The 27,889-nt window shown below is 40.4% G+C and overlaps 1 protein-coding gene across 1 annotated transcript; it reads right to left on the minus strand.

Moving 5' to 3' along the window:
- On the minus strand, positions 1-27,643 carry zmynd19 (zinc finger, MYND-type containing 19). Its single transcript, XM_063073167.1, has 6 exons — positions 27,541-27,643; positions 21,058-21,117; positions 20,408-20,514; positions 13,377-13,517; positions 12,335-12,515; positions 1-3,322 (listed from the first exon to the last, which is right to left on the minus strand). The coding sequence occupies exons 1-6, from the start codon at positions 27,589-27,591 to the stop codon at positions 3,179-3,181; spliced, it is 684 nt and encodes a 227-aa protein (XP_062929237.1). The 5' UTR covers positions 27,592-27,643; the 3' UTR covers positions 1-3,178.
- Between the last annotated feature and the right edge of the window lie 246 nt (positions 27,644-27,889).

A 27,889-nucleotide genomic window follows, 5' to 3' on the forward strand; every position in this document is an offset into this window, starting at 1 on the left:
TTTAACAATTTTAAATACAGGCATGGAACTGTATTCAGTGCATGAAATAAACTGAGGGCACAGCAACACTGCAGTGGCTAGTGATCTGCATTTTTGCAGCCGACCACATAACATAATAATTAGAATTGGAACAGCATCATTACATTTCTGGGCTCTTTATCAGTCTGGCCATACTTAAATAACATCCCATTTGACTATGCCGGGAACAGCTCAATTTGGTGGAGCCAGTCGCGTCACAGTGTTATCCACAAGAATTAGTACAGCTCTTAACTAGCAGTGAGGAAATCCATGAAATAAGTGGACTAGGCATAATTTAAACCAAGTTGCATTACAAAACAATGGACACTCCAATTACATTTCAGAAAATTGTTTGCGGAAGTAAATCCAAAGAGACTATATTACCTGAAGATTGTTTTTTTGTGTGAATTTCACAATCTGGGATCCTCTAGTTACTAAATATAATTTTACCTAATGAAACACCACAGCAGTTGCACTTAGTGTGAAATACCCCAAGCAGCAAGAGCACATTAGTTCAATTAGTTTAGTAGGAAGTGTTAAAGAAAGTCTATTTTGCACAACTATTGACATGCAGCTGCACGAAAGCTGGGGCAATTTCTAATCAATGGCCAGAGAGAATATAGGCAAACCCCATTAAACAGTTGCAGTGACACATCTTGGTTACACCTAAATAGTTCAGATTATTCTTGGGATCCAGATACAAACTAGCTTTATTTAATTGCATGTTGAAAATAAAATTTAGCCTACTAAGGAAGATAATTATTGCGAGATTTCAAACATACAGATGTTCTATATAATGAGAACGAGACCGGAAGTTACAAACTAAGTCGTATTGTCGGCCAGTTTGCTTAAGTACATCAAATTATAAATAGAGCCACCAAATTCAATTTCAAAAATAATCTAATGCAACCTCAGGGCACTTGTACATAAAAGGTGGCAAGTCGATGTTTGGTGGAGAGCTACCACAATAATCCCACCTGCTAATGAGGAAGCTGCAGTAAATCAATAGAACATTATTATAGTGGCTTATCTGTATTAATGTCCATGTGAAACTTACTAGACAGTGAACCATCAAGATATCCCAGTGTACTAGTTGGGTAGCAAGATTGCACTGGCCTAGATCCACAGTATTCTATTGTACATGAAACAGGTATCTGAATCTTACAAGAACAAGTCTGGGCTTCAATTGAAAAAAAAGAGCAAAGCTTGGCGCAGCAACAGCACAGTACAGTAACAGCAACCCATTTAAAACATGCACACAGGTACAGCAGCTTTCATATTAGTTCATGGGTCTCTGCTTGTCTGATATACTCAAACTAATCTCCCTTCCCAACTGGAAGAAGACAATCATAGCAAAAGGGCAAGGAGATTTGTTCCAGTAATCAAGTTCCAGACCACAGTTAAAGTTTTGCCCTTCTTATTAACTGGAGAGCAAATATTTGGGACTAACTGAACAAATTTTACTTTTAAAATCCTTACAGAGTGTACAATTATGGCTATGGGGAGCAAGACCTCCAAGGTGTACCCATCCACCACCTACTTATGTGGAACCCACTCAGCCGAGACATGCACAAAACCATCATGCTCTCAAGCACAGTGGATAACCAGCAGTATTTAAACTGGATACCAGCCATCTGCTGACTCCAATGAAAATAACTTACTAATTTTAAAAAAATATACTTAATACTTGTAAAAATGTCCAAAGATAAATAGGATTTTCTGTGCTGCATTAAAATGACACCCAAACTGTAGCTGGCTTCAGGTATGCTTGCAGTTCAGAAAGGAGCAAACAGAACTGAATACCCAGTGATGAGGAGAATGAGCAGGATCTGTTCAGTGTGATTTACCATGTCATCCAGTTGTCTTGGTCCTTTTCCCAAAGGGACATGTCACATTCACAGATGCCACATCCCAGCACTGCCTTATGGCTGACGGTCAAGGTGAACTGGGCCACACATTCTTGAGAAGGCAGGGAAACAAGGGTAAATATCCAAAAGTTAAACAACACATGTCTAATACTTAGGAATTTGCCCATGGAACCACTGAGCTACATGGGGCAGTGGGAGGAATCAGTGACGTAACATCTGTAAATGCATGGAATCATACTGTGCACCTGAACCAAATTCTATCTCAAGAGTTGGATTTCAATTTAAAAGGCTACTCATTCATGAAATATGACAGAGTCATGGGCAGTTATCAATTTCACCCTCTCACCAAAGCCTGACAAGGAACAATTTGGCCCAATATCAGATGGCTTCCCAGCAGAACCTGACGCATTTATAAAGCAATTCATGCTACCAAGTGGATTCCTGTACCATTAATCCACACCCGCTGTGTCCTTAACTATGTGCCTTAAGGTCTTGAATTAAGATTAAGTATATAACTTATATCTAAATTCTTATGTTCCCCAATAGTTTGATTTGACCTGAAAAAATACTGATTTTAAGCAGCACCACACCCAGAGTTTGATCAGTGCTACATTGAACTTAACCTTTAGCGCAAAGACAAGTGGCAGACTGCATAGTCTGTTCAATATGGGCTACAAGAGTGAATCCACAAAGATGCTTGTGAAACCCATACACTCTAGCAGCTGCCACTGTAACCTATTAGTCCTCTTTCCCTATACAAGGCTAAAATGCTTTCGATCTGTTATCTTTTTCCTCACCAAGTAAACAAGTTCCAGAGACCTGGCATTAGTGTAATCTCTGGAACACACAGTAAGCTGGGTCTTTGTTTTCTTCTCTATAATTGCGTTAGCAGCAAGCTGTCCCAGAGTCACACAATGCTACCGGAGCAAATTGCATTTGTATTTAGGTAACTCTGTTCAGCTACACGTTATCACCGAACTTCAAACAGATCAGATTTTACAACATAAAAAACTGTACATAAGATTTTGTTCAAATACATATCAACATATAAATATAGACAGAAGCTTCCAGCTAGGAACTCCATAGTCTTCTTTAGCGATCAATCATAAGGAGAGAAGCCCCAGCCCCCCTCTTCTCAGAGACCTCCCCAAGTCCATTCTGGATTTTTTGTTCTTCAGTGCCTTTGGAACTATGTGTCCAGTCTGAATTGTGCAAAACAAAACTGACGCCACTGTTGAAACATGGCGAAAGCATGCGGGGCGAGGGTGAGGAGGGGCAGGGCAAGGGAGGGGTCATCGCTCTGGTTCAAGTTCCTGCTGCAGTGGGCGCCTCTTCTCATGACAATGCTTCTTATGGGCTGGCCAGTCTTTCTGTTGACACTGGGAGCCACAGTATCGTGCTACCTGGCAACGGCCACAGATGTTGAATTCACGCAGCTGAAACAAATGGAGAAAACATGAGAAACATGTAGCTTGATGAATTGATAGAATTATTACACCACTGGATACAATCGCCCCGAAGCACAGAGCTCTGTGGCGTGATTCCTATGTAAAAGAACCTTTTGTAGTCAAGACAGCAGCAATGCAACCTATCTAAACCACTATTTGAGCAACTTGGTTGATAGTCATGTTCTAAAACCTTTATTTCTTTTAAGTGGTGATTCTTAATTTGACAGCTATTGTTTGCAGTTTCTTTGATTATCTATCCTAACTCCTTCAGGAATGACTGACCATTATAATTAAACAGAGCAATTAACCAACATACCAAGCTTCACATCCATTAGAACAATTATTAAAAATGGCACTAGCAAAAGTGCAGAATTACTTCACTAACTGAATGGCTGTACACTATGCTGGTAATGGCATTGTGCACCAGAGGATACCAAGTCAAATTTTAAGCGGAGAAATTTAAAAGTGAAACTGACTACAAAGCTGTCATAAAAGCCACTGGTTAACTAAAGACCACTCGAAAACAATACAAGCTATCCATCCTACAATAATACTGATGTGTGGCTGTATTTTAATAACAACTTGGCCCACTCAGTAAGCTACATGCTTACATGATATTCTTCCAAGCATATGGTGATAAGTAACTGCAAGTGCTGAAACCTGCAGCAAATAACTGAGCTCCTGAATGAACTCAGCGTGTAAGGCAGCATCCGTAGAGGGAAAGAGACAGTCAATGTTTTGGGTCAAAACTGTAACTAGACTGAGTGGGCGTGAAGGTGAGGTAAGACAACCACCATACTGGCCATTTTCTCCACTCAGTCCAGATGAAGGGTCTAGACCCAAAACACTGCTTATTCCCCCCCCCCCAGAGATCCCTCCAACAGCTTGTTTATTTGTTACTTTCAAGAGTATGATCTATAGAGACTCAAAAGACTGATCAACACATCCCTCCCACAATGCAGGAAGAGCATTAAAAAGTATGGAAAAGGTTTTTTTTAAAAACATCTGTCAATAGAAAACTTAGCAACAACATCCAACCGCAAAAGTAAAATCCTCCGCCTTCCTAATGTGATGCTTTCTAAACCAATTAGAATAATGAAAGTTGTGGCTGAATTGTATTCGCATTCACTAACACTGCATCCAAGATCACTGATGTGGGAGGAAGGCTTAAGAGCACATTGGTCTGAACTAGTCTCAGCACATAATCCAAAGAGTTATGAATACCATTTCTATCACAAAGAATAAAATGATTGCATCTGAAAACTGAAGCATCAAACTAGTCAGTAATTACGTGAAAATGTATCATTAATTCTGACACCTGACAATCTTACCTAGCTACCAAAACAAGCACCTCTCATTCCATTTGTGAATGTAACAAAGGACAGGAGCAGCAGGCCATTCAGATAATAAAACTTCAACTTCATATAGAAAGCCTACATTTCCCTCTTAAAGAGAAAGTTCGGCAGGGAGAATTTGGAACTTCAGTGAAACTGGACAAACTTCTGCAGCTCCTCTGGAGTTGCACCTCAAATCCCAACAATATTCAAACCTAAATATCAAGGTTGTTGGGAAAATCAATTCAGGCAAGTACTTCATCTGCTATTCAATGCCAGTCTTAGAAATCATAAGAACGCTCAAATAAATTGCATTTTATTTTAATAAATTTTATTTATTAAATTGCACAATATTCTAAGTCATTACAGTTAACACGCCGTATAATATACCATTGAAAAAGATGCCTTTTCTTTCCAATTCTTAAAGACCAATTCTCAAAGTACTGATGATGCCAACTTGCTGGTTAAATTTGAAAAAAGCAGAGGTTTCACCAGGAGTCTGGCCAAATTTCTTTTCAGAAGAATCACTTTATTTGCCCATTCATCTCAATTGTTTTTGTTTAAATTGTGCAGCTCACAAACTGATTACCATTGTTTGCATGATCATTGGAGTTCAAACATAATTAACTTGACTAAGCACATAATGTGTTACCCACTTAGTACGGTTGCAAGTTCCTTATAAGTCACTGTTAACCTTCAAAGAAACATCAGCTTAAGTAAAAAAAACCTGTCACAAGGAGGCAGGTACAGATACAGCATAAACAAAACTGACACAGCAACTTCTTGTGGCCAGGATAAACCCCAGCCCCCCAACCTCTATGATTTACAGCAAAAGACAGCTAACATGTCAACATGTCAAGTTTGTAAATCTTGCAGGAGCAAACAATGTTTGGAATGGTGAGGGTGGAACTCTGCGGGAGAGGTGTCGGATAAGTGGCAAAGAAGTTGCCAGAGGCAGGGGTGGCACAGGTGCAGACCCACCCACCCCTGAGACACCAGGCAAGGTCATTTGATTCCAAACAGTTGATTTATTATGAATAAACTCTTCTCGGGTTTCTAGTCGGGTACAGGTATTGATTATAACCAACGATTCAATGACAAACTCTCATCTTCTTCAGGGCAAGTAGAGTCTGGTGGTATTCATACCCCTGCATGCCATCCCTCCCGATTCCTCCTCCAATCAGGTTTCTGCTCTCCCACTTTGTTTATAACCGTATTCCAGTTCTTACAGTGGGACCTTCGTCTTGGTTAAAATTCTTTCCCTCTAGTTTTATTTCAGCGAAGGTCTTGTTCCAAGTAAGAACTGGAATTCAACTGCAAAAAAGGCAGGAGAGCAGAAACCTGACTGGATGAGGACTAATCAACCAGGAGGGACGAAATACAGGGGTATAAATACCACTGGACTAGACTTGCCCAGACATCATCACTCATATCATGAAATTTGTGGTTTTTTTTGCAGCAGTACAGTGCAATATATAAAATTACTACGATACCGTGCAAAATTCTTTGGCACTCTAGCTATACATACATGCCCAAGATTTTTGCACAGTACTGTACCTCCTGATAGTTTATCAAACTTTGGGGGAGTTGTCATCTTGCTCAGTATTAAAATTTCTCAGAAAATGTTACGTGAAGCATCCTTGGGAATCATTAGATGATGTTAAGTGAAATCTGTTAGGAATTAAAAATAGGAGGACTTCCGGTAGCGCTCATGGAGTGAAGTCGCGTTCTTGACTCGCTCCATTACCTCTGAGTTTTTTTCTCTATGGTCAGCTGTACTTTAATTAACCATTAAGGCATCAATTTTTACAATACTTTGAATTAAACTGAATTCTCTGACAATTGGATGATACTTAGATCTGCTATGTCTAAGAACGGGAAAAACGGCAAGGATGGTAAACCTCCGGTTAAACCGAAAGCTACGGATCTCCCTCCGACTGAATCACCGGTGACTTTGAAAGCGATATCGGAGTTAATTCAGAGGGAAATTTCAACCTCTGTTAGGGAGATGATTCGTACGGAAATTGCAGGCTTTGTTAAAGACCTGATTCATACGGAAATCTCAACTAATTTCCAGAAAATTGCCGATTTAATTGATAAGATGCAAACATGTATTGCGGAACATCAGTCGGCTATATCTGATCTTCAAAAATTCGCGCAACAAAGTGAGCTTAAGATGGGGAAAATCGAAGAAACAATTAATGTAATGAAGAAGAAACTTGACTTTTTGACTTTTAAAAACTCTGACTTGGAATCTAGAATGCGACGGCAGAATTTACGAATGATTGGCGTGAGGGAAGCCGTTGAAGCTAACAACCCCATGAAATATTTCTCCCAACTTTTAAAAGATGCATTCCCTACTGTATTTCCTGACCAACCACCGCTACTAGATCGTGTTCACAGAATCCCATCATACTCGTCTAGGTCAGATAGACCTAGGCATGTTATCTTACGTTTTCATTACTTTCAAGACAAGGAGAGACTGTTTCGATTTGCTCGATCTAAAGGTTTCATTGATTTTTCGGATCTTAAGTTCCGATTCGTGGAAGATTTCAGTAAACCAATCTGGGACCAACGGGTCCGTTACAGATCCGTGATGTCGGAATTCTTTTTATAAGATGGATTTAAGACCAGCGCTGCTGTACCCTGCACGTCTAAGGATTCGCATGTTAGATGGAGCCCTTCGTTTTTTTGATTCTCCATCGGATGCCCAGAGTTATCTGGATCAACTTTCATCTTCAACATCTTAATTGCCTTCTTTTTAATTTTCTCCGTTGATCGGAGGCTGTGAATTGGTTGGTTTTAACTTTTCCGTGCCCTATTTGGGCAGAAAAGTTTACTTTCGATTTCTTAATATGGCTGCTAAACTTTCTTTTTAACTGCGTCATTTCTTTCTTTTCCCAGGGGATTCTGGGTGGTTACTTCCCTTTTGTCATCTTACGTATTTCCTGTGCGGCCTTAAATTTTGTAGTTTTTTTTTTTATTTTATTCTGTTTTGCTTTTTATAATCACTTTATGTTAATAATCCTATTTTTTTTTTGTTGCTGTGTCTATTCATGAGTTTGAGGTTTATTGTGGTTTTTTTTAATATATATTTTCCGGCTTTTGTTCTGTTCTGTGTGTATTCTAATTGAGCTAACTTTTTTTTACTTATTTTTTTACTGTTTTACAATTAGCTGATCCTTTTCATATTTATACCTTTTTTTTAGGGAGCGTATACCGGAAGTCATGGGGGTAGTTTTAGTGCTTGCTTCTTTCTGGCGGGTCTGCTTTAGATTTTGCCTTGGGGTCTTGGGCTGGGGGGTGGTGGGAGGGGCTTCACGTTTTAGTTTGTTTTTCTTTGGGCTATATACATTATTGAAGTACTGGTTGCATCCTTTTCCCCGGTATCTTTTGTATGTTCTGTTTCCTCTCCGGGTTTGTGGGTCGCGCCTATTGTCAATCCTCCTTGTTGTGGGTTGACTTTAGGATTTATGGAGTCTATTATTAATTTTGTCTCCTGGAATACTAATGGTCTTAATCATCCTATTAAAAGAAAAAAAGTTTTTAAAGTGTTCCGGAGACTTAAAGCACAAATTTTATTTTTACAAGAGACCCATGTACGGAGGGGGGACAGACTACGTTTTTTCAAATTCTGGAAGGGACAACAATTTCATTCGAACTCCAATGCTAAGATTCGAGGCGTCTCTATTTTTATAGATTCCTCAGTTACTTTTATACAACAGGATATTATCTCTGATCCGAATGGTAGATTTTTATTGGTTAGTGGTTTACTATTTAATAAAAAAGTAGTTTTGGTTAATGTTTATGCTCCTAATATGGATTGTCCGGAATTTTATAAATCATTGTTTGATCAGTTTCCGAATTTGAACGAGTTTTCATTGATTTGGGGTGGAGATCTTAATACCTGTTTATCTCCAGCTTTGGACCGTTCGGCTCCTTTACGGACTTTACCTAATAAATCTGCAAATTTGATTAATTTTTTCCTTTCTGATTCTGGGTCGACGGACATTTGGCGTTTTCTGCATCCTCAGGAAAAAGATTTTTCCTTTTTTTCACATGTTCATCATTCCTATTCAAGAATTGATTATTTTTTTATTGATTCTCGTCTCATTCCTTCAGTGATTAAATGTGATTATGATTCTATAACCATTTCGGATCATGCTCCACTTAAGCTTTCTATTAAAATTATGGCCAATATACCAAACAATAGACAATGGCGTTTTAATTCACTGTTGCTTCAGGACTCGGACTTTGTTAATTTTATGAATGAACAGATTGAGCTTTTTTTTACAATTAACCATACAGAAGATATTTCGGTTAACACTCTTTGGGACACTTTTAAAGCCTATATTCGGGGTCAGATTATTTCGTATTCCGTTGCTTTGAGGAAGAAACAGAAGCAGGAGGAGATGGCAATTGTGGACAAGATTAAAGAAATTGATAAGAAATATGTTATGGCTCCTTCTGAGGAGCTATACAAACAAAGAACTGAACTTCAAATGGAACACAGTTTACTACTCTCGTCCTCGATTGTAAACCAATTAAAGAAAACAAGAAGTGATTTTTATGTTCACAGTGATAAAATTGGCAAGCTGCTGGCTAATCAATTGAAATCTAATTATGTTAAATCTCAAATCAATCAGATTTATAACCAAAATGATCGATTAATATTGGATCATGTGGGGATTAATCAAACCTTTTGTGATTTTTATTCTTCTTTATATCAATCAGAGTCTCCTCGAGATTCTAAATATATGAATGATTTTTTAGATAAGTTAGACTTCCCTCAGATTTCACAGGATATGTCTTCTTTATTAGATACTTCCATTACAATGGATGAGATTAAGAATGTTATTTTTTCTATGAATCTGGGGAAAGCTCCTGGCCCTGATGGGTTTACCGTTGAATTTTATAAATGTTTTGCTTCTTTATTGATTCCTTGGCTCTATAAGGTTTTTGAGACTTCTTTGAAACTTGGTAAACTTCCGGAATCTTTTAATAGAGCATCAATTTCTTTAATACTAAAGAAGGATAAAGACCCTGCTCAATGTGCATCTTATAGACCAATATCTTTATTAAATGTTGATTCTAAAGTTTTTTCTAAGTTATTAGCAAATAGACTAGAAAAAGTACTTCCTTCTATTATTTCGGAAGACCAAACGGGTTTTATTAAAGGTCGTTACTCTTTTTATAATATTCGTACATTGTTAAATATCGTTTATACTCCCTCACAAAATGTTCCTGAGTGTGTTATTTCTTTAGATGCCGAGAAAGCTTTTGATAGAGTAGAATGGCCTTATTTATTTAAGGTGCTTGAAATGTTTAATTTTAGCTTGAAATTTATATCCTGGATCAAACTGTTATATCACTCCCCTGTAGCCTCGGTTCGTACTAACTCTTTAAACTCACCTTTTTTTCCTCTTTTTCGTGGTACTCGACAAGGCTGTCCTCTTAGTCCCCTATTATTTGATATTGCATTAGAACCTCTTGCAATTGCTATTCGAGAATCTTCAAATATTACTGGGATAACTCGGGGATTAAAGTCCCATAAATTATCACTCTATGCTGATGATTTACTTTTATATATTTCTAATCCTGAGAGATCTATTCCTGCTGTTTTAGAGTTATTAGCACAATTTGGTCTTTTCTCAGGTTATAAATTAAATCTTAGTAAGAGTGAACTTTTTCCGATTAATAAACATCTTCCCTTATATTATAAATTTCCATTTAAATTGATTAATAATTACCTTTCATATCTTGGGATTAAAATTACTTGTAAACATAAAGATTTATTTAAGACTAACTTTTTACCATTAATAGACCATATTACTCAACTTTCATCTAAATGGTTTCCCTTATATTTAACTTTGATTGGTCGTATTAATGCAGTTAAGATGTTTTTTTTGCCAAAATTTTTATATGTGTTTCAGGCATTACCAATTTTCGTTCCTAAATCTTTTTTTGATAAAGTCGACTCTAAAATTTCTTCATTTATTTGGCAGAATAAGAATCCGAGACTGGGTAAAATACATTTACAGAAAGCTAAGAGAGATGGAGGTTTAGCATTACCTAACTTTAGATTTTATTATTGGGCTATTAATATTCGACATATGAAATTTTGGTTACTTGACCGGGATATACTATCTATTCCTAAATGGGTAGCATTGGAATTACAATCTGTTCAGGGTTATACACTTGGTTCTATTTTAGGTTCATCTCTTCCTTTTGATTCGAAACGCCTTAAGCAGGTCTCTAACCCGATCGTTAAATATGCTTTGCGTATTTGGTTTCAATTCAGAAAATTTTTTGATCTTAATCAATTCGGGTTAGCGATTCCTATTTTAGGTAACATATTTTTTCCTCCCTCTTTTACGGATCGCACTTTTCAAACTTGGAAGACTAAGGGTATTTTACGGTTTTTGGATTTATTTTTAGATGGTTCCCTTATGTCTTTTGAACAATTATCTAATAAATATAACTTATCAAGAATACATTTTTTTAGATATTTACAAGTTAGAAATTTCCTAAGTACTATACTTTCTTCCTTTCCAATGCTTCCTCCTATATATATTTTAGATTCGATAATTAACCTTAATCCATGTCAGAAAGGTGCATCGGCTATGATTTATAATATTATTATGAAACTTAGGAAAGCTCCATTTGATAAGATTAGGGTAGATTGGGAACAGGAATTGGGGCTTACCATTTCTGTGGATGATTGGGGGCAGATTTTACAATTAGTTAATACTTCCTCTATTTGTGCTAAACATTCCCTAATTCAATTTAAAGTGGTGCATAGAGCACATATGTCCAAAGATAAGTTAGCGCGTTTTTACTCGCATATTAATCCTTTCTGTGATAGATGTTCGGGGCAGATAGCCTCTTTAACTCATATGTTTTGGTCTTGCCCTACTTTGGAAACTTTTTGGAGAGATATTTTCAATATTATTTCTAAGGTATTAAATATAGATATCTCTCCTCACCCTATTACTGCTATCTTTGGACTACGTAAAATTTCTAGTAATCTTTCCCCTTCAGCCCGTAGAATGATTGCATTTCTTACTTTAATGGCGAAAAGATGTATTTTACAACATTGGAAAGAGCTTAATGCTCCAACTACCTTTTTTTGGTTTTCTCAGACGATTTTATGTTTGAATCTGGAGAAAATTAGAAGTAACCTTTATGATTCTTCATTTAAATTTGAACAGATTTGGGGACCTTTTATTCGATATTTTCATTTAATGTAATATTTACCCTTCTTGTTTTTTTTTCACTGTTTTAATGGAGGTCGGGATTGAGGACGTGATTTTAAGTTTAACTTTGTTTGGTTTCAAGTTAGCCCATTGCTTTGCTTTGCTTTTAGTTAGTTGCACGGTGGGTTTTTTTTTTGGGGTTTTTTTTTCTTTTTTTCCATTGATATATATAAAATCTAGTATACTATTATGTTATCTTGGTTTCTTATGCTTAAATTACATTGTTTGTAGTATTTTCTTTTTGGTATTGTTATCTTTTGGAATTTTATTATACTTTAACATTGTATTAATGTTTATATGGCTTACCTTTTTTGTATACTTACTCAATAAAAAGATTTAAAAAGAAAGAAAGGAATTAAAAATAAAGAAAACACAGCAAATGTGGATCCTTTAATAGCTTCCACACTCACCTGTTTTTCCATCATAGTGCATGGTGGATAATGGCACTCATAATATGTGCAAGAATCCTCTTCATCCTCCACAATGTCACCATTGGCATTGTAGTAACGTGTGAGGTTCAACTCAGGGAATTGCTCCTCAATGGGGTCTGCAGGCACCTGTTGGATAGCCAGCCAATACAGACTCTGTTCCCTGCAGGCAAGAAAAAAAACTTAGCACAGCAACTAACCACACAATAACAGCAGCAACCTCAGAATATTGCAAGGGGGTAAACAAGCTAAACTACATCCCTAGTTCTAAAACTACGTAGGGTCTTCTAAAGAAGTGTCAATATTGCTGAAAATATTAACTTTATGCTTGGAGGACAATAAAATTGTGTACTTAGTGTATCAGATGAAGAACTCCCCACTGCCCGTGTCAGAGGTATGCACTCCCAGAGCACAGTACAAGTTGCCTCTACAAACAAGGAAACACGTAATTTAGCTCTCAAACATATTCGGCCATTCATTTAGATCATGGTCAACCTAAACTCTACAAAAATGCCTTGCTTCTATACTCCTTAATATTCCAATAAAAATCCATGCTGGGCCTGAATATGTAAAAATTGACTATTCTCTCCACAACTTGAGACACGACATGGTCTCTAGCATAAGTTCTGACCTGTACTGCACTCCTTCCTATTTCTAAATAAGGCGGCGAGAGGGACTGGTAAAATCTTCATTAGGTATTGGTTCCTCCTCAGAACTTTTTCTATCCAGGTTTAAAGAAAGTACAACAGAGACTGCTTGAAATGGAAGCATCTGTGCAGAACCAGCAGAAAAAGATGGGTATTGTTAAGAGATCACACATCATTATTCATTACCTGCAGGTAGAATTTGCTGCTTCAAGAGCAGACAGGGCCGGATGGTTACCAGTAACTCAACCTACAACACATTACCTATAATCCAAATGGAACTGGTAGCTGTTATTTTCCCAAGTTATGCATTTTGTACTGTAGTTACTAAATCTTGCCTGACGAATGGAAATATACTGTCATGCACAGTTCTGACTTGCCTTTGTTTACTGGAGATCTCTTCCGCCTTTGGCCTCCAACCTATGGGGACAAGCTTGAGGTTGTCCAGTCGATTGTCCACTGTGACAGCATTGATGTGAACCACCTGGAAGCGTGGTGCTATCCCTCCTCTGTGCCGCTCCCTAGACAAGTTAGAAAAAAAGTTATCCAAAGCCTCCACGATCTAAACAAAAACCCAAAAACAGCTAGAAAAACCACACAAAAATATCCCCATACCTCCAATATTGACAAGCCAGGATTGCTGCCAGATCATTTTTTCTCTTTAAAGCACCGAACAAAACTGACTTCTCTACTCAAAAAATTGTAATTCAAAATGAACAAAAACATGCATCGTAATATTGACAGTACAAAGAAAGACGGACCTATCCAGGTTACTGATAAATCTGAGCACAAAAGTAAAAATAAATAGATAAAACTGTCTATAGTATGATTTTGTGACAGTGCTCTAAAAGAACTTGAGTCAGTGGAAATGTGGTCACTTTTCAACCAACTTGTGAACAAACTCCCACAAACATTACTGAAGTAACTAACTAAATTTAAAAATAATTAATGGAGGGAAAATGCCCCCTTTTTAAAGCATTGTATCCAGTAATTGATATAATATCTTGGAATACATGGCATCAGATCCATCGATGAGATGATTTTGTAAGATTCATATCCTGTTGCCATTAAATCTTTCCGCTTTGATATCATAGCAAATTAGTTCATCAAAAATAAGCTGCATGTCAAGTAGAAGAAATGAACAATGCACTTCAGGCAGTGGCTCCTAGTTGACATACACTGAACTGTTCCAAGTTTCAAAACTGATGCAAAAGATACAATCTACTTGCAAAAACTTCATTTTCACTATTCCATTCTGAGCTAAATTAACTTTCTATTAACTGAATATAACTAATACAAGCAACACACATCAAAGTTGCTGGTGAATGCAGCAGGCCAGGCAGCATCTCTAGGAAGAGGTACAGTCAACGTTTCAGGCCAAGACCCTTCGTCAGGACAAGCATGGGTTCATGGAAGTAGTAGTTCCTTCAGAGCACTTAAGGGGAAGATGATAAAAAGGACAAGAGTGTAAAGGGGTTGAAATGTGTGGGAAATGGAGGTGGAATTGAGACCCATACCAGATATGGACAGAGAAAAGCCACAGTCAAAGAAAAAGGACAATGCATTAAAGTCATTGACACAGACTCCAGCCGGCAGAGTAGATACAATGGAGACAGAACTAGAAGCAAGGTGGAAGGGATATGGAGAAAATGGATGTGGGAATTGGTGGACTTCTAACAATGGAGGCATCAAGGAAGATAACAATCAGAAAAAGACCAATTGAAAGTGAGTAGGGAGGATATTGGCAGCAAAGGCAATTCAGTTCTTGAGAACTTCAATACACAGAGCAGCATGGCACAGCTCGGAGTGCTCCAGAGTTCAGAGCTCAATATCGGCACTGTCTTTATGAGTTCACATTCTCCACATAAACTCAGTTGATTTCCTCTAGGTGCTCCAATTTCCTCCCACAGTTCAGATGCACCAGTCCAGTATCTGATTTAGGTAATATTTAGATAAATAAACTACATATATAATGTGTGGGGGATAATCTCCATTCAGTCCACTTCAGGAACATCATTGGCCAAACCGTTGTATGTTTTCAATCTCCTATATTGCATGCAAACTTGAACATCTCATGCTCTATCCTTGTACACCGCACCCTCAGGGTATATTTGTATTTCCTGATAGCACAGGAGGCAGCAATTTCACCTAGAACCTATGAAGACCTTCATGACAATAAACAATGGCTCTTATTTACAACATAATGGAGATTTATTTACTTCCTTTGTTGACAAGTGCATCTTCATGTAGGATGCGGTTTCAGAGAATTACTTCCAAACCACCAGTCAACAGCTATGCTTGCACACTTTATACAAATATATACACTCAGTGCCCACTTTATTAGGTATAAGAGGTGCCCAATAAAGAAGCCATTGGATGTATTTCTACACGTTAATGGTCTTTTACTGCTGTTCAAGGTTCAAAGTGTCGTATGTTCACAGATGCTCTTCTGCACACCACTGTTGCATTGCATAATTATTTAAGTTACTGTCACCTTCCCGTCAGCTTGAAGCAACCTGGTCATTTTCATAGTCATTGTCATACTTTATTGATCCCGGGGGAAATTGGTTTCCTCTGACCTCCCTCATTAACATGACATTTTTGCCCACAGTACTACTCAATGGTCGCTTCTTCTCCCCCACACCATTCGCTATAAGCTTTAGAGACTGCTGTACGTGAAAATCCCAGATCCGTAGTTTCTGAGTTACTGAAACCACCCTGCATGGCACCAACAATCATTCCATATCAAAGTCACAATTAAGAAAATTACTCGGTGAAAGGAAATCAGAATAACACACAGAATGCTGCAGGAATCTCCCAGTCCTGATGAAGGTCTCGCCCCGAAACATCGACTCTATTTCTCCCCATAGATGATGCCTATCCTGCTGACTTCCTCCCACATTTTGTGCGTTACTCCAGCATCTGCAGAATCCCTGGTGTTAAGGAAATCTGAATGCAAGTTTCCATACACATTCCAAATCAGCAAATCGATGTCTTCTAGAATGGGTGGAGGGGAAGAGGCAGGAATAGGTAGGATTCAAAGGTGGCTCCTGTGAGAAAATTGACTAGGGACAGATTGCTGGGGGAACAGCCTGTTTCTTTGTAAAGCTATGAACCAATTCAGAATAGGGCGAGCAACCGACATTTAGTTCTCAGCCACGTTCAATAGTAATTTCCCTAAATGGTAAAACTGATACAGAACAATCTTATTCACAGCACATTCTTCAACATGTTAATCACTTGGCTCTATTTAACACATTTGCAGACCTTTACACAATGAACAGCACTAGTGCTTATTCACTAATATAAAAAGCACTTTATTCATTGATTCTGCGGACAAGTGCATCTTCATAAGGATGCACTTTGACAGAATTTGTTCCAAATCACCAGTCAAGAACTATGCTTAATTCCCCAAAAATTAGGTGGGCTTTGTGTATACAGTATTTTCTGGTTAATTGGAACACATCGGGACCAGTATATTTTGGCCCAATTAAGCAGCTGTTCCAATTAGCTGAAGTTTCATGGAAGTAGTTAAGGTATAAAAACTACCATTTAACTGAGAAAAAAATTATGCATTTAAATGAAATGCAGAACAAATTAGAACACTATATACACTATTACAGTATTATAAAACTATTAGTTCCTAATAGCTCAGCCACTGTACACTGCCTCATTCTTCTGAGTGCCTGTAAATAAACAAAAATCAGCAGGTACTAGCAAAATAATTGACAATGTTATTAACCACTGCATCCTCCAAATCTTCATTTTCACTGTAACATTCAAGGTGATTATCAATACCTTCAAATTTTTTGTAGCTCCCATCTTGAAGTAGTGAAATTGTTTCCTTTTCACTCTTGGCTGAACGCTTGAAACCAGTGAGCAAAACAGTTCTGAATTGACTTACTGCTCACCAACAATGAGTGACAAATCACTTTTTTGAACACAGCACACACAACTAATGCTATTTAAAAATGGATCACTCTAAGCACCATACATCAAAGTTGCTGGTGAACGCAGCAGGCCAAGCAGCATCTATAGGAAGAGGCGCAGTCGACGTTTCAGGCCGAGACCCTTCGTCAGGACTAACTGAAGGAAGAGTGAGTAAGGGATTTGAAAGCTGGAGGGGGAGGGGGAGATGCAAAATGATAGGAGAAGACAGGAGGGGGAGGGATGGAGCCGAGAGCTGGACAGGTGATAGGCAGAAGGGGATACGAGAGGATCATGGGACAGGAGGTCCGGGAAGAAAGACGGGGGGGGGGGGTGACCCAGAGGATGGGCAAGAGGTATATTCAGAGGGACAGAGGGAGAAAAAGGAGAGTGAGAGAAAGAATGTGTGCATTAAAAAGAGTAACAGATGGGGTACGAGGGGGAGGTGGGGCCTAGCGGAAGTTAGAGAAGTCAATGTTCATGCCATCAGGTTGGAGGCTACCCAGACGGAATATAAGGTGTTGTTCCTCCAACCTGAGTGTGGCTTCATCTTTACAGTAGAGGAGGCCGTGGATAGACATGTCAGAATGGGAATGGGATGTGGAATTAAAATGTGTGGCCACTGGGAGATCCTGCTTTCTCTGGCGGACAGAGCGTAGATGTTCAGCAAAGCGGTCTCCCAGTCTGCGTCGGGTCTCACCAATATATAAAAGGCCACATCGGGAGCACTGGACGCAGTATATCACCCCAGTCGACTCACAGGTGAAGTGATGCCTCACCTGGAAGGACTGTTTGGGGCCCTGAATGGTGGTAAGGGAGGAAGTGTAAGGGCATGTGTAGCACTTGTTCCGCTTACACGGATAAGTGCCAGGAGGGAGATCAGTGGGGAGGGATGGGGGGGACGAATGGACAAGGGAGTTGTGTAGGGAGCGATCCCTGCGGAATGCAGAGAGAGGCGGGGAGGGAAAGATATGCTTGGTGGTGGGATCCCGTTGGAGGTGGCGGAAGTTACGGAGAATAATATGTTGGACCCGGAGGCTGGTGGGGTGGTAGGTGAGGACCAGGGGAACCCTATTCCTAGTGGGGTGGTGGGAGGATGGAGTGAGAGCAGATGTACGTGAAATGGGGGAGATGCGTTTAAGAGCAGAGTTGATAGTGGAGGAAGGGAAGCCCCTTTCTTTAAAAAATGAAGACATCTCCCTCGTCCTAGAATGAAAAGCCTCATCCTGAGAGCAGATGCGGCGGAGACGGAGGAATTGCGAGAAGGGGATGGCGTTTTTGCAAGAGACAGGGTGAGAAGAGGAATAGTCCAGATAGTTCTAAGCACAGTGTAGTGTATAACTGCAACACAAGTACACATAAGCACCTGCCAAATTAAATGGAATCCACAGTATACAGCGAGAGGATCAACTTTCTGACTAAGGCTCAGGCCAGTGTCGCCTGTTTACAACCAACCAGGAGACAGGTGTTACAGTCCGTGCACTTCACCGGAGCCTGTGCTGCTCACTAGATATTGCTCGGCAGAAGACAAACTGTATTGTGGTCAACTATAGATTGCTGCAACATTCATGGAAGCAGGGTCCTGGATGATATTTTTTGTGAAACTAATTTTACTGATATATGTGCCTTGTGCTGTGTGTGCCTGTTGGTACCGTCTTGGACCTTGGCCACAGAGTAACAGTTGTTTCAGTTGGCCATGTTCATGGGTACTTAACATCCCAGGGGTGAGGTGTACATTCCAGTCTCAGAGGAAATCTCTCATGGTCTCAGAGCACTTCCTCCTGTCAAGAAAGCTCACCAATGCTCTGCTTTGAGAAGTGTGAAGAGAGCTGGACTTCACACATGTTGTGCATTTAATATTTCAGCAATATTTGAGTAGTCGTGTGCATATACATGTTGATTGAGCACTCTTGTTCATTAAAAATAATTCATTATGGGTTATATGTATAAATACGTAAATTGCAAACTTCACCACACTACCATGTGATACGTGCACGCCTCGCTTAACATGAAGTCAGACCCACATTTCCAACTCCAGGGTCTTCCTTTGAATTAGTTTAATATTTTGAAGTTACAAAACGTAACACCACAGACATGCAATTGAGAGCACCCTAACGCACTGCATCACTGCGGTACAGAAACTGCACTGTAGTGGACAGGAGGTTAAGACAACAGATATTACAACGGCCCGGCCCAACGCTTTACTGACACTACCCTACACGCCAATAAGGACATATGCACAGAGGAAGGCCAGCAATATCATAAAGGATCCCTGCTTATCGACTGTTTGTCCCACTCCCATCAGTGCAATGGAAAGTAATGATCATACTTAGCAGATTATGATGCAGAATGAGAATACATTTCGATTTAAGCAAATGGGAAGGACAGAAAACAATGATCATTTATAGGCCAGCAAATAGCAGCTGTACAGTATGGCATAAATCAGGAAAGTAGAGGTTTGAGTAACCACGGTAATATTGTAACTGTAAGGGACTTTAATCCACATCGACTGAACAAGTCAAATCATCAACAAGGTGGAAGATTTCATGAATGGATACTAGATAGTTTTAAGTATATTGAGGAAGCAATAAGGAAGGCAATTTAAAATCTTGATCAAAAAGAATTTTACACCAAGTTGAAGAGAAATAATTTGATGATAAACTAATTTATTATATCCTGAAGATATGCATCCTAAAGTTATCAAGAAGTATCTGTCGAGATAATGGATGGTCTGATTATCATGTTCCAACTTATTTTTTAAAAGCAGATTATAGAATTGTTATTTCCAAGTTTGCTAATCGAGGTAGGACTGAGAGCAGTGGAGAGTGCAGAGGCTTAAGAAGAACATGGATAAGCCAAATAGGGAAGAACACTGCTGGTTTAAATGTAATGAGGAAAATGAAATTGTCTACTTTGTTGCACAAGAGAGAAAAGCTAGTGAGATACTGGATAATGTCGGTGTTCAAAGCCACAGAAGTGTGCATATATACAAGTCAATGTTGGATTTGCTGTGAGAAAATTGTGTACTGTCTGCATCTTCTGGTCTTTAGAAGTGAGAGGAGTTCTAATTGAAATTGAAATTTCTTGCTACACTTGACATGTTGGGATTTATGGAGGATTACAGAACAAGGGGCAAACTCTGTATGACTGAGAAGAAAGTTCTTGCCTCCAAGATACATTAATCCTGTGCTGTAGATGCTCAGTGGTCAAGTCAAATCCAAACAGATTGATTAATTTCTAGGTACCAAGTGAACTAGGAGTTATGGGGACAGAAAAATAATGCCAACATATAGATTGAAAGTGAACTTTATAAATGGTGGAGCAAATGAAGAGTCTGATGTACTGCTTTGCTTTTTCCTGTATTTTAATATTAAACTCATTCAACACCCCAGACCTGATTCGTACCCAGGTCTTTCAGTGATTAGGAATGTCCTATTCCCACAGATGATCACGAAAACACCAAGCAACATTCTAGCGTACTCACCAGAGCAGCTCATGCAGAGGACGCCCAGAGCCTCGTCGCTTGCTAATGTCAAATGCATACGCAAATATTTTTGCACCATTTCCATCAGCATCAATTTCCATCCGAGCCTGTGATAAGAGGAGGGCAATTGGATACTAAAGTTCACATATGATTCTCAGGAGTAGGTGAAAACTATCAGACCCCAAAACCCATCTCCTATTCAATTAGGTTCCAAATAATTCATAAATCAAATCAATTCCATAAAGCCCTTGCTGCCAATAGTGAGTAAAAACTTGTTTTGAAATTATTAAACAATCTCCAAACCTCAGGCTTTTGGGGATGAAAGCTGCTTGTGCGTAATGCTACTTGTGATGTGTTAGCAGATTAGCCAAGGTTTGCTGATATTCATCTCTCAAATATTTTATTTGACTAACACATGATCTGCAAGCAGATGCAACTTCAAGTGTAGATTAAGCCTTTGCCAACTGTTGACTTACTAACAAGCACAATATAAAGAAGCTTGTCAACTGAATGGAAGCCACACTTGGGAGCAGCTAACTTTTAAAGCAGCCCTGATATTGGTCCATTAAAATTTATCATCTATATTAAAGTAATCATGTCACTGTCAACAAAAGCTACATTCTCTACAGTGCTTTCATATGGCTGCTTACCTCAAAGGTATAATTTTCCACCAGTGGGATGTCTTGCTCATCTATTAGTGTGTACTTAGTCTAAAGAAGAAAGAAAACAATTGTTAGGTCAAACAAAAATCACATATTTCTTTCACTGTAATATGTTCAAACCTATTATTAAGCAGTAGCACTGCAATATAAAATAGTAAATATATCCAGAGTAACTCACTGCTTATTAACCATGCCTCCACTATGTAGCGATGGTTATTCATAAAGCCCAACTCCCAATTGCCAAAGATTAACTACCAAAATCACTTCACACTTAGATCTACAAATTGTGTGCTTCATACTTATCCCCAGTGTAAACAGGGCAAAGATCAATTATTAAAGCATTCTATTGGAGTTCTAATACAACCAATTGTTGTATCATTACTGAGTTTAATCCCGCTCCTGGAAAAATAACAACTCCACTCACCCACCCAGTACCTTGTGTTGCAAGTGTTATTGCAGATAATTATCTACCACTATTACTCAATAATTCCAAAAACACCTCTCCCAGCAATGAGCAGACTTGTATCAGAAGCTAATCCAGTTCACATATATGTCAAGATCAGTAACTGCTTTCAGATTCTAGGACTGGATCTACTTTTGGTGATGCTTCTAGCTATGAAGGCCCCAAGCTCTGGAATTCCCTACCCAAGTTTGCCCATCTTTCTTCTGTTAAGCTATCCTCTCTAAGCTGAACTATTCGAGTGCCAACATCTCCATACAAAGCGTAAGACCAAACTGTGCTTCATAACACTCCTATAAAGAGAATGTTATAAAGAGATGGTTGACACATTACATATGCTACATAAATAGACACAGTTGCTCTTGCATTAACAAACTGAGTTTGTCACCTTCTTAAAATGCACATTTGTAAAACATAGGCATTATTGTTATCAAGAAACAAGCTACCCTCGGAACAGGTGAAACCTGAGCTTGTCATTTATTTGGATCATTATACACCTCAGTATTGTAATATCTTCTATCAAACCACACCTGATCGCCTAATTCTACATTGTTTACTTACTCATAAGTAAAGCCATGAATTCCAGGTATTAAAAACACATCCACAAACATTTTATTGAAAGGTAATATTCCTGCAAAGGTGTGATGCCATGTTTAACAGAAGCCCAACCTCAACCAACTTTGATTCCTGTACTCTGTGTATAAAAGGGAACCCTACACTAGCCATTTAGACTACTTTCCAAGCACTCATTAGAGGACTCATGAGTCTTTGGATATTCACTCTTCAACTCTTACCTGATTACTTAAACAGAATTCCGATAAGAACCCTCTTTTCAGGTTCAAGGAGGATAACCTTACATTTTGCTAGATGTACCAGTTATTCCTGATACTTGATCCATTTGGAATTTAGTACTTCCATCTGCATTGCTTACCCATCTTTGTCTCAGGCACCAACCTGTTATATATTGCTTTCTAGCCCATTCTCCATGCTTCATAAAAAAAATCTGTTTAAACAATAAAATCTTGACAGACACCACGACATACTGCTGTTGAGTACCTACCCATTTTCCCTTCCTCAAAACCATAAAAAGATTTACCAGTTGACCAATTCTAAATGGATCTACGAGGTTCTGTCTGCTCAACCAAAACATTTCAAGATGTTCATTCCCTCTATTCTTAATTATAAACTCCAGTGATTTTCCAGACAACAGATGTTAGACTAACTGATGTTATTCCCTGGTTTCTGACTTTCACCTTCCATAAATGGCAAAACAATATCTAGTTTCCCAACTTAATAGAATGGTTCCCACAATGAGAACAGTATGCTTGTGTCAAGAGTACCTGCAATGTTCACATTTACTTCCATTAAAATCCAGAGATGAAAACCATCTGGTCCTGGGGAAATGCCACTCTTTGGTGCCCTCTGCATTTATTCACCTCTAGTAAGATTATTGCTGTTTATCAATCTGCACACCTCCAGTGTCTGCTGATAACCAGAATGTTCCACTCCAGGCAACATCCTGATGAATTCTCTACACCCTCACATCTTCCTATCATGTCATGACAAAAAATGCATGCAGTGCTCCAGGTGAGGTCTGAGCAACACTTTATAAAGTTGTAGCACAGCCTCCCTGCTCTTGTATTCAGTGGTTTGACTAATGATAGCCAGTATTCCATATGCCTTCCTAATCCCATTATCTATCTGTGCATGGACCTGCAAGGATCTTTGGACTTGAACAACATGGGCCCTGTTCCTCAATATTCCCTTGAACCTCAGCATTTATGGTGCGTGTCCTAGTCTCATTAGTACTCCTAAATGCATCAATTGCCCCAGTTTCCTTCCAACACCCCAATAACTTGCCGATAACCAAAATAAACTTCACTCACAATTACGTTCATAGAGAAGGCATTAAGTAGTCTTCAATTACTTTTCTTAAAACCAAGTGCACCGGTGCCACTCATATTGCCCCAAGATGGTGCATTACAATAACTGAGGGACGTCCTCACCTAACCCAGCCCCTCCATATTCAGTAGCAGAACTCTGTACAGTGGTTCTTCCCCACCAAGCCCTTACGATGACTGCGCAGAACTTCAGTGTATCCATCAGCAAGTACTCCCTACAGGCTGAAATGTACACTCCACAGCAACTCTCTACAGATGCCCCGATGAGCTGGCAGACCAAACAGCACCATTCATCAAGTTCATGATCTTCCAGCAGAACTTGATGTTTGACTCACTATGCGTCCCCGGGAGCAGTCCGTAGATCAGAGAACCACCAGTCACACAAATGCTCAGGCCCTTGCATCTTCCTGCAAACCCTCCTCACAAACTCAGTCAGCAAAGAGGTGAGTGCCTTGTCCCAATATAGACCTCTTGGGGGACAGCATGCTATGGGAGTGATGCTCCGTGCATGCAGGAAGAATCAGAATGGGAGGGCCAGCCAAGTGAGATTGTTGGTGAGGCATTCTGCTGGACAGTTTGCTCAAGGGAACTGTATCTATCAAGTCTTTCCCCTGCAGTATCTGCAGGATGTTCCATGCTCAGCACAGCCTGATGGACTTGCAGTCAAAAGTGTTGGCCTGGAAGAACTTTTCCAAGGATGGGCAATGCCAACTGGGACATGTGCAGCAACAAGACCAGACCCATCCTTAACACAGGACAGACACAACCTCGGCACTTGGTGCCCACATACTTTCCCACACACAGCCTGATGCAGCCACATATGAATGTGGTCAACAGTGTGAGAGTGATACTGGGTAGGCTTTGCACCCGCTGTCCCGGGCTTTGCACATCATGACTCATCTTGGATCCCTAGGTGAACTGGAAGATGGCCTGGGTGATTTCCAAGTTGGAGGAGTGAGGGACAGGCCACACCTGCAGTCCTGTGAACACCTCACACCTGACGGACAGGGCTCCTCCCAGTTATTGAGAAGGAACATCTTCTCCACAGTACCAATTTCTGTTTTACCCTTCCATTCCGGCTCCAGCCAATTCTTGTTAGATACCTCAGCCCCTCCAAATCAGATGCCCAGGACCTTCACGTAATCAGACTTGACAGCAAAGGGGGCACGGGACTGTTTGGACCAATTACCAGAGAGCACAGCCTCGCTCTTCGTGTGGTCAACTCTTGCCCCTGATGCCAACTCAAACTAGTCTCAAATGCTGATCAATCTGCAAACTAACCTCGGACCCGAGCAAAAACATTGATGGCGCCCATATTAGGGAGGTTTCACTGGACCCCTCTACCACCTGAGAACATCACCTGTCTGTATGCTCTCGCCCTTCCGGATGGTTCCATACAGCACATAAACAAGAAAAAGCAGACATCAAGGCCAGGGTCAACCATGTCGAACTCTAGACTTGATGGGGAAATTATCTGCTTCTCACCCATTGATTTGGACTACATCACGGATACGTGTGGAGGAGCAGGATTCAATTCCTGATTCCCTCCCCAAAGCCCATTTTGGAGAGCACGTCCATCACGCACATGTGAGAGACCCTGTCTCAAATGCTTTGGCCTGGTCCAAGCTGACCATGCAGGCAAAGCCGAGCAAGTGGCAAAATAAATAAAGGGACAAGCACGGTCATGGGACAGAAAATAAGTTACAGAGCTAGAGGGAAATGTTTGAACTGCTGGGAATAGACCCAATGGGCTAAACGGCCTTGGATAAGCTTAGGCTGTCATAAGCAAGCAAATAAATACCTTAATACAAGTTAACATTCTTCCCAAGCAGAGACCACAATTTATCTCATCATCAACTCCTTTGCACCTTGTTAGCTACCATTTGCACCATTCTCCACAACAATGAGATTCTGAGCCACAGTTATCACTGAAAAGTACAACCAGTTATCACTGAAAATAAAAAAAATGTAGATACTGGAAGCAATCAATAAGTCAAGCAGCATCTGCAAAGAAATAAAAATTAATGTTTCAAAAGCACATGGCATGTCCTGATAAACAGCAATTCTATTTGTCTGCCACAGGTTCTGTTCCAAGTGCTTCCAACATTGTACGTTTTTTCTGAAGGTCTGTAGCAATTTTGCACAGTTCTGTTTCGGCCCTTATCAAATGCCCAAACCACTGTTTCACTCACAATTTTAATCTCTTGGTAATAGGACCTTCATGTCCCGAGCTAATGTCCAGCAGGAATAGACATCAGCAACTTGAGTCTTTCCCTTAAAAAAAACTGTTTCCATTTCCCTGCATCATTGACAATTTTCTTGTGGTTTCTGTGTGCTCATCTAAGAATGGGGCACTTACCCTATTTCATAAAACCTACCAGTGTCAATGAGAAGTTGTTGCACAGCCAAATTAAAATTGTAGACTCATGAACCAGTGTTCACTCCACAGCAACACAATAAATTTCCATCTTCACCAAAGTTTGAGTAAGCAGGATGGGTTAGTGAGTTATCAATGGTCATGTGAATCATTGGAGTAGTGGATAGTGCAGAAGTTTGCTGCAGCTTACAACTGGCCTGACAGGATACAGAACTGGGCTGTGAAATGACAAATGGAGAGCAATCCACAAGTGTGAGTGATACACTGAAAGGTTGAATTTGAAGGCACAATACAGGGTTAAATGGTAGGATTCTTAGCAGTGCAGAGGAACAGTGGGATTTTGGGGTCCAAGTCTATAGATTTCTCAAAGTGACTGCAAAAATTGATCAGGTTGTTAAGAAGGTATATGACTTGTCAGCCCTCATTAGTCAGGAGACTGAGCTTAAGAGCTGAGCTAGTATTTCAGCTCTAAAAAACTCTGGTTAGACCACTATTGAAGTATTATGTTCAGTTCCAGTCATCTCATTATAGGAAGGATAAGGAAACTGTAAAGAGGGTACAGGGGAGATATTATCAGGATGCTCTTTGGATTAGAGAGCAAGTCTTATGAGGAGAGATTGAGTCATGGCCATTCTATGTGGAACGAAGGATGAGAGTTGACTTGACAGAAGTCTACAAGGTGACAAGGGCCATAGATTGAGTGGAAATGGATAACGGGGGGAGGGGCATACTTTTAAAATGATCATAGGGAAGTATAGGGACATATCAGAAGTTAGTTGTTTTATACAGAGTGGTGGGTGCGTGGAACACTCTGCATGAGATGATGGTAAAGGCAGATACACTAACAACATTTAAGAAACTCAAAGGTAGGCATAAGGATGATAAAAAAAATGTTGGGCTGATCAGATTGAACTTAGGGTGGTACAACATCACGGGCCGAAGGGCCTGTATTGCGCTGTAATGTTCTACGTTCTAAACCACGGCGCAACAGACCAAGCATTTTTTAAAGCAGATTAAGTTTTCGCGGACACATTCCCCTGAGTGCACTTCACTCGACGTAAGGTCCCGGTATCTATCCTAATTAATGATCGCCCGCAGGCGAAGTGCGCACCCAATGCCACGCGGCTAAGACATCCAGCAGAGGCAATCACACCGGTGTCTGTACACTTACTGATCAAAAGATGAGTAACTTCGATCTAAGCTACAGAAGGAAAATCAGAAGTTATAGTCTGCGGGCGGCTGCGAAATCTCACCGTACATTATGAGGAAAAACCCAGAGCAAGTCTGGCGGGGGCACGCTGGAGACAGAGCGAACATGTGCTCCAAGTTCTCGACCAGCCACAAGTTAATGACCGGCAGTGGGTTGCTTCACACGGTAGAGGGAACTGGTGGCAACCCGTCACTGCAGCATGTGCTGCCGGTGTCAGCATGGCGGAGGGAAGTCCTTTCCACACCGGCTATTGGGTATTCCCGCGCATCGGCTCGCTGCCGGGCCACATGGACACAGTGAGGTCGCCCGGAGCCCCGCGGGCACAGCAGGCGCCGAGGCCGCGGTACCACCCAGCGGGTGAAGGCCCCGCTCCGAGGTGTGCTGGGTTCCGACCCCGCTCGGTGCCTGCCGGCCTCCTCCGCCACCGCCTCCCGCCTTTTCCAGAAGCTCCGGCTACGCGCGCCCAAGCATGCTTGCCGCCTGTTGGCCACCAAGCGCGGCCCCTCCCTCGCCGGCCCCTCACCTTGCCGGCTGCCCGACCAAGCCGCACGATCCCCAGCTTGAAGTCCGACATGGCTCCTGCGCTCCCCGTCCACCGAGCCTCCGACACGCGTACGGACACCGGCCCCGCGCCTCCCCACAAACTCTTCCGGAGTGCGTGCGGAGGTCACTGCTGCGGCCTCAGCCAATCGCAGCTGGTCTCACGCCGTCACGCGGGGCAACGGTTACCAAGGTGACGTCAGTTTCGCGGGAAGCTGCCCCAAGTGGGTGGGTTTAAAGCGCAGAGGAGGTTGTCCTGCCGACGTCATTGTCAGATCTCTTGTCAATCAGGCTGGTTCAAACCATTGGATGGGCTGCTAGCCCAGAGCTCT

This window comes from Mobula hypostoma, chromosome 21 (genome assembly GCF_963921235.1).
Source record: "Mobula hypostoma chromosome 21, sMobHyp1.1, whole genome shotgun sequence".
Taxonomy (NCBI): domain Eukaryota; kingdom Metazoa; phylum Chordata; class Chondrichthyes; order Myliobatiformes; family Myliobatidae; genus Mobula; species Mobula hypostoma.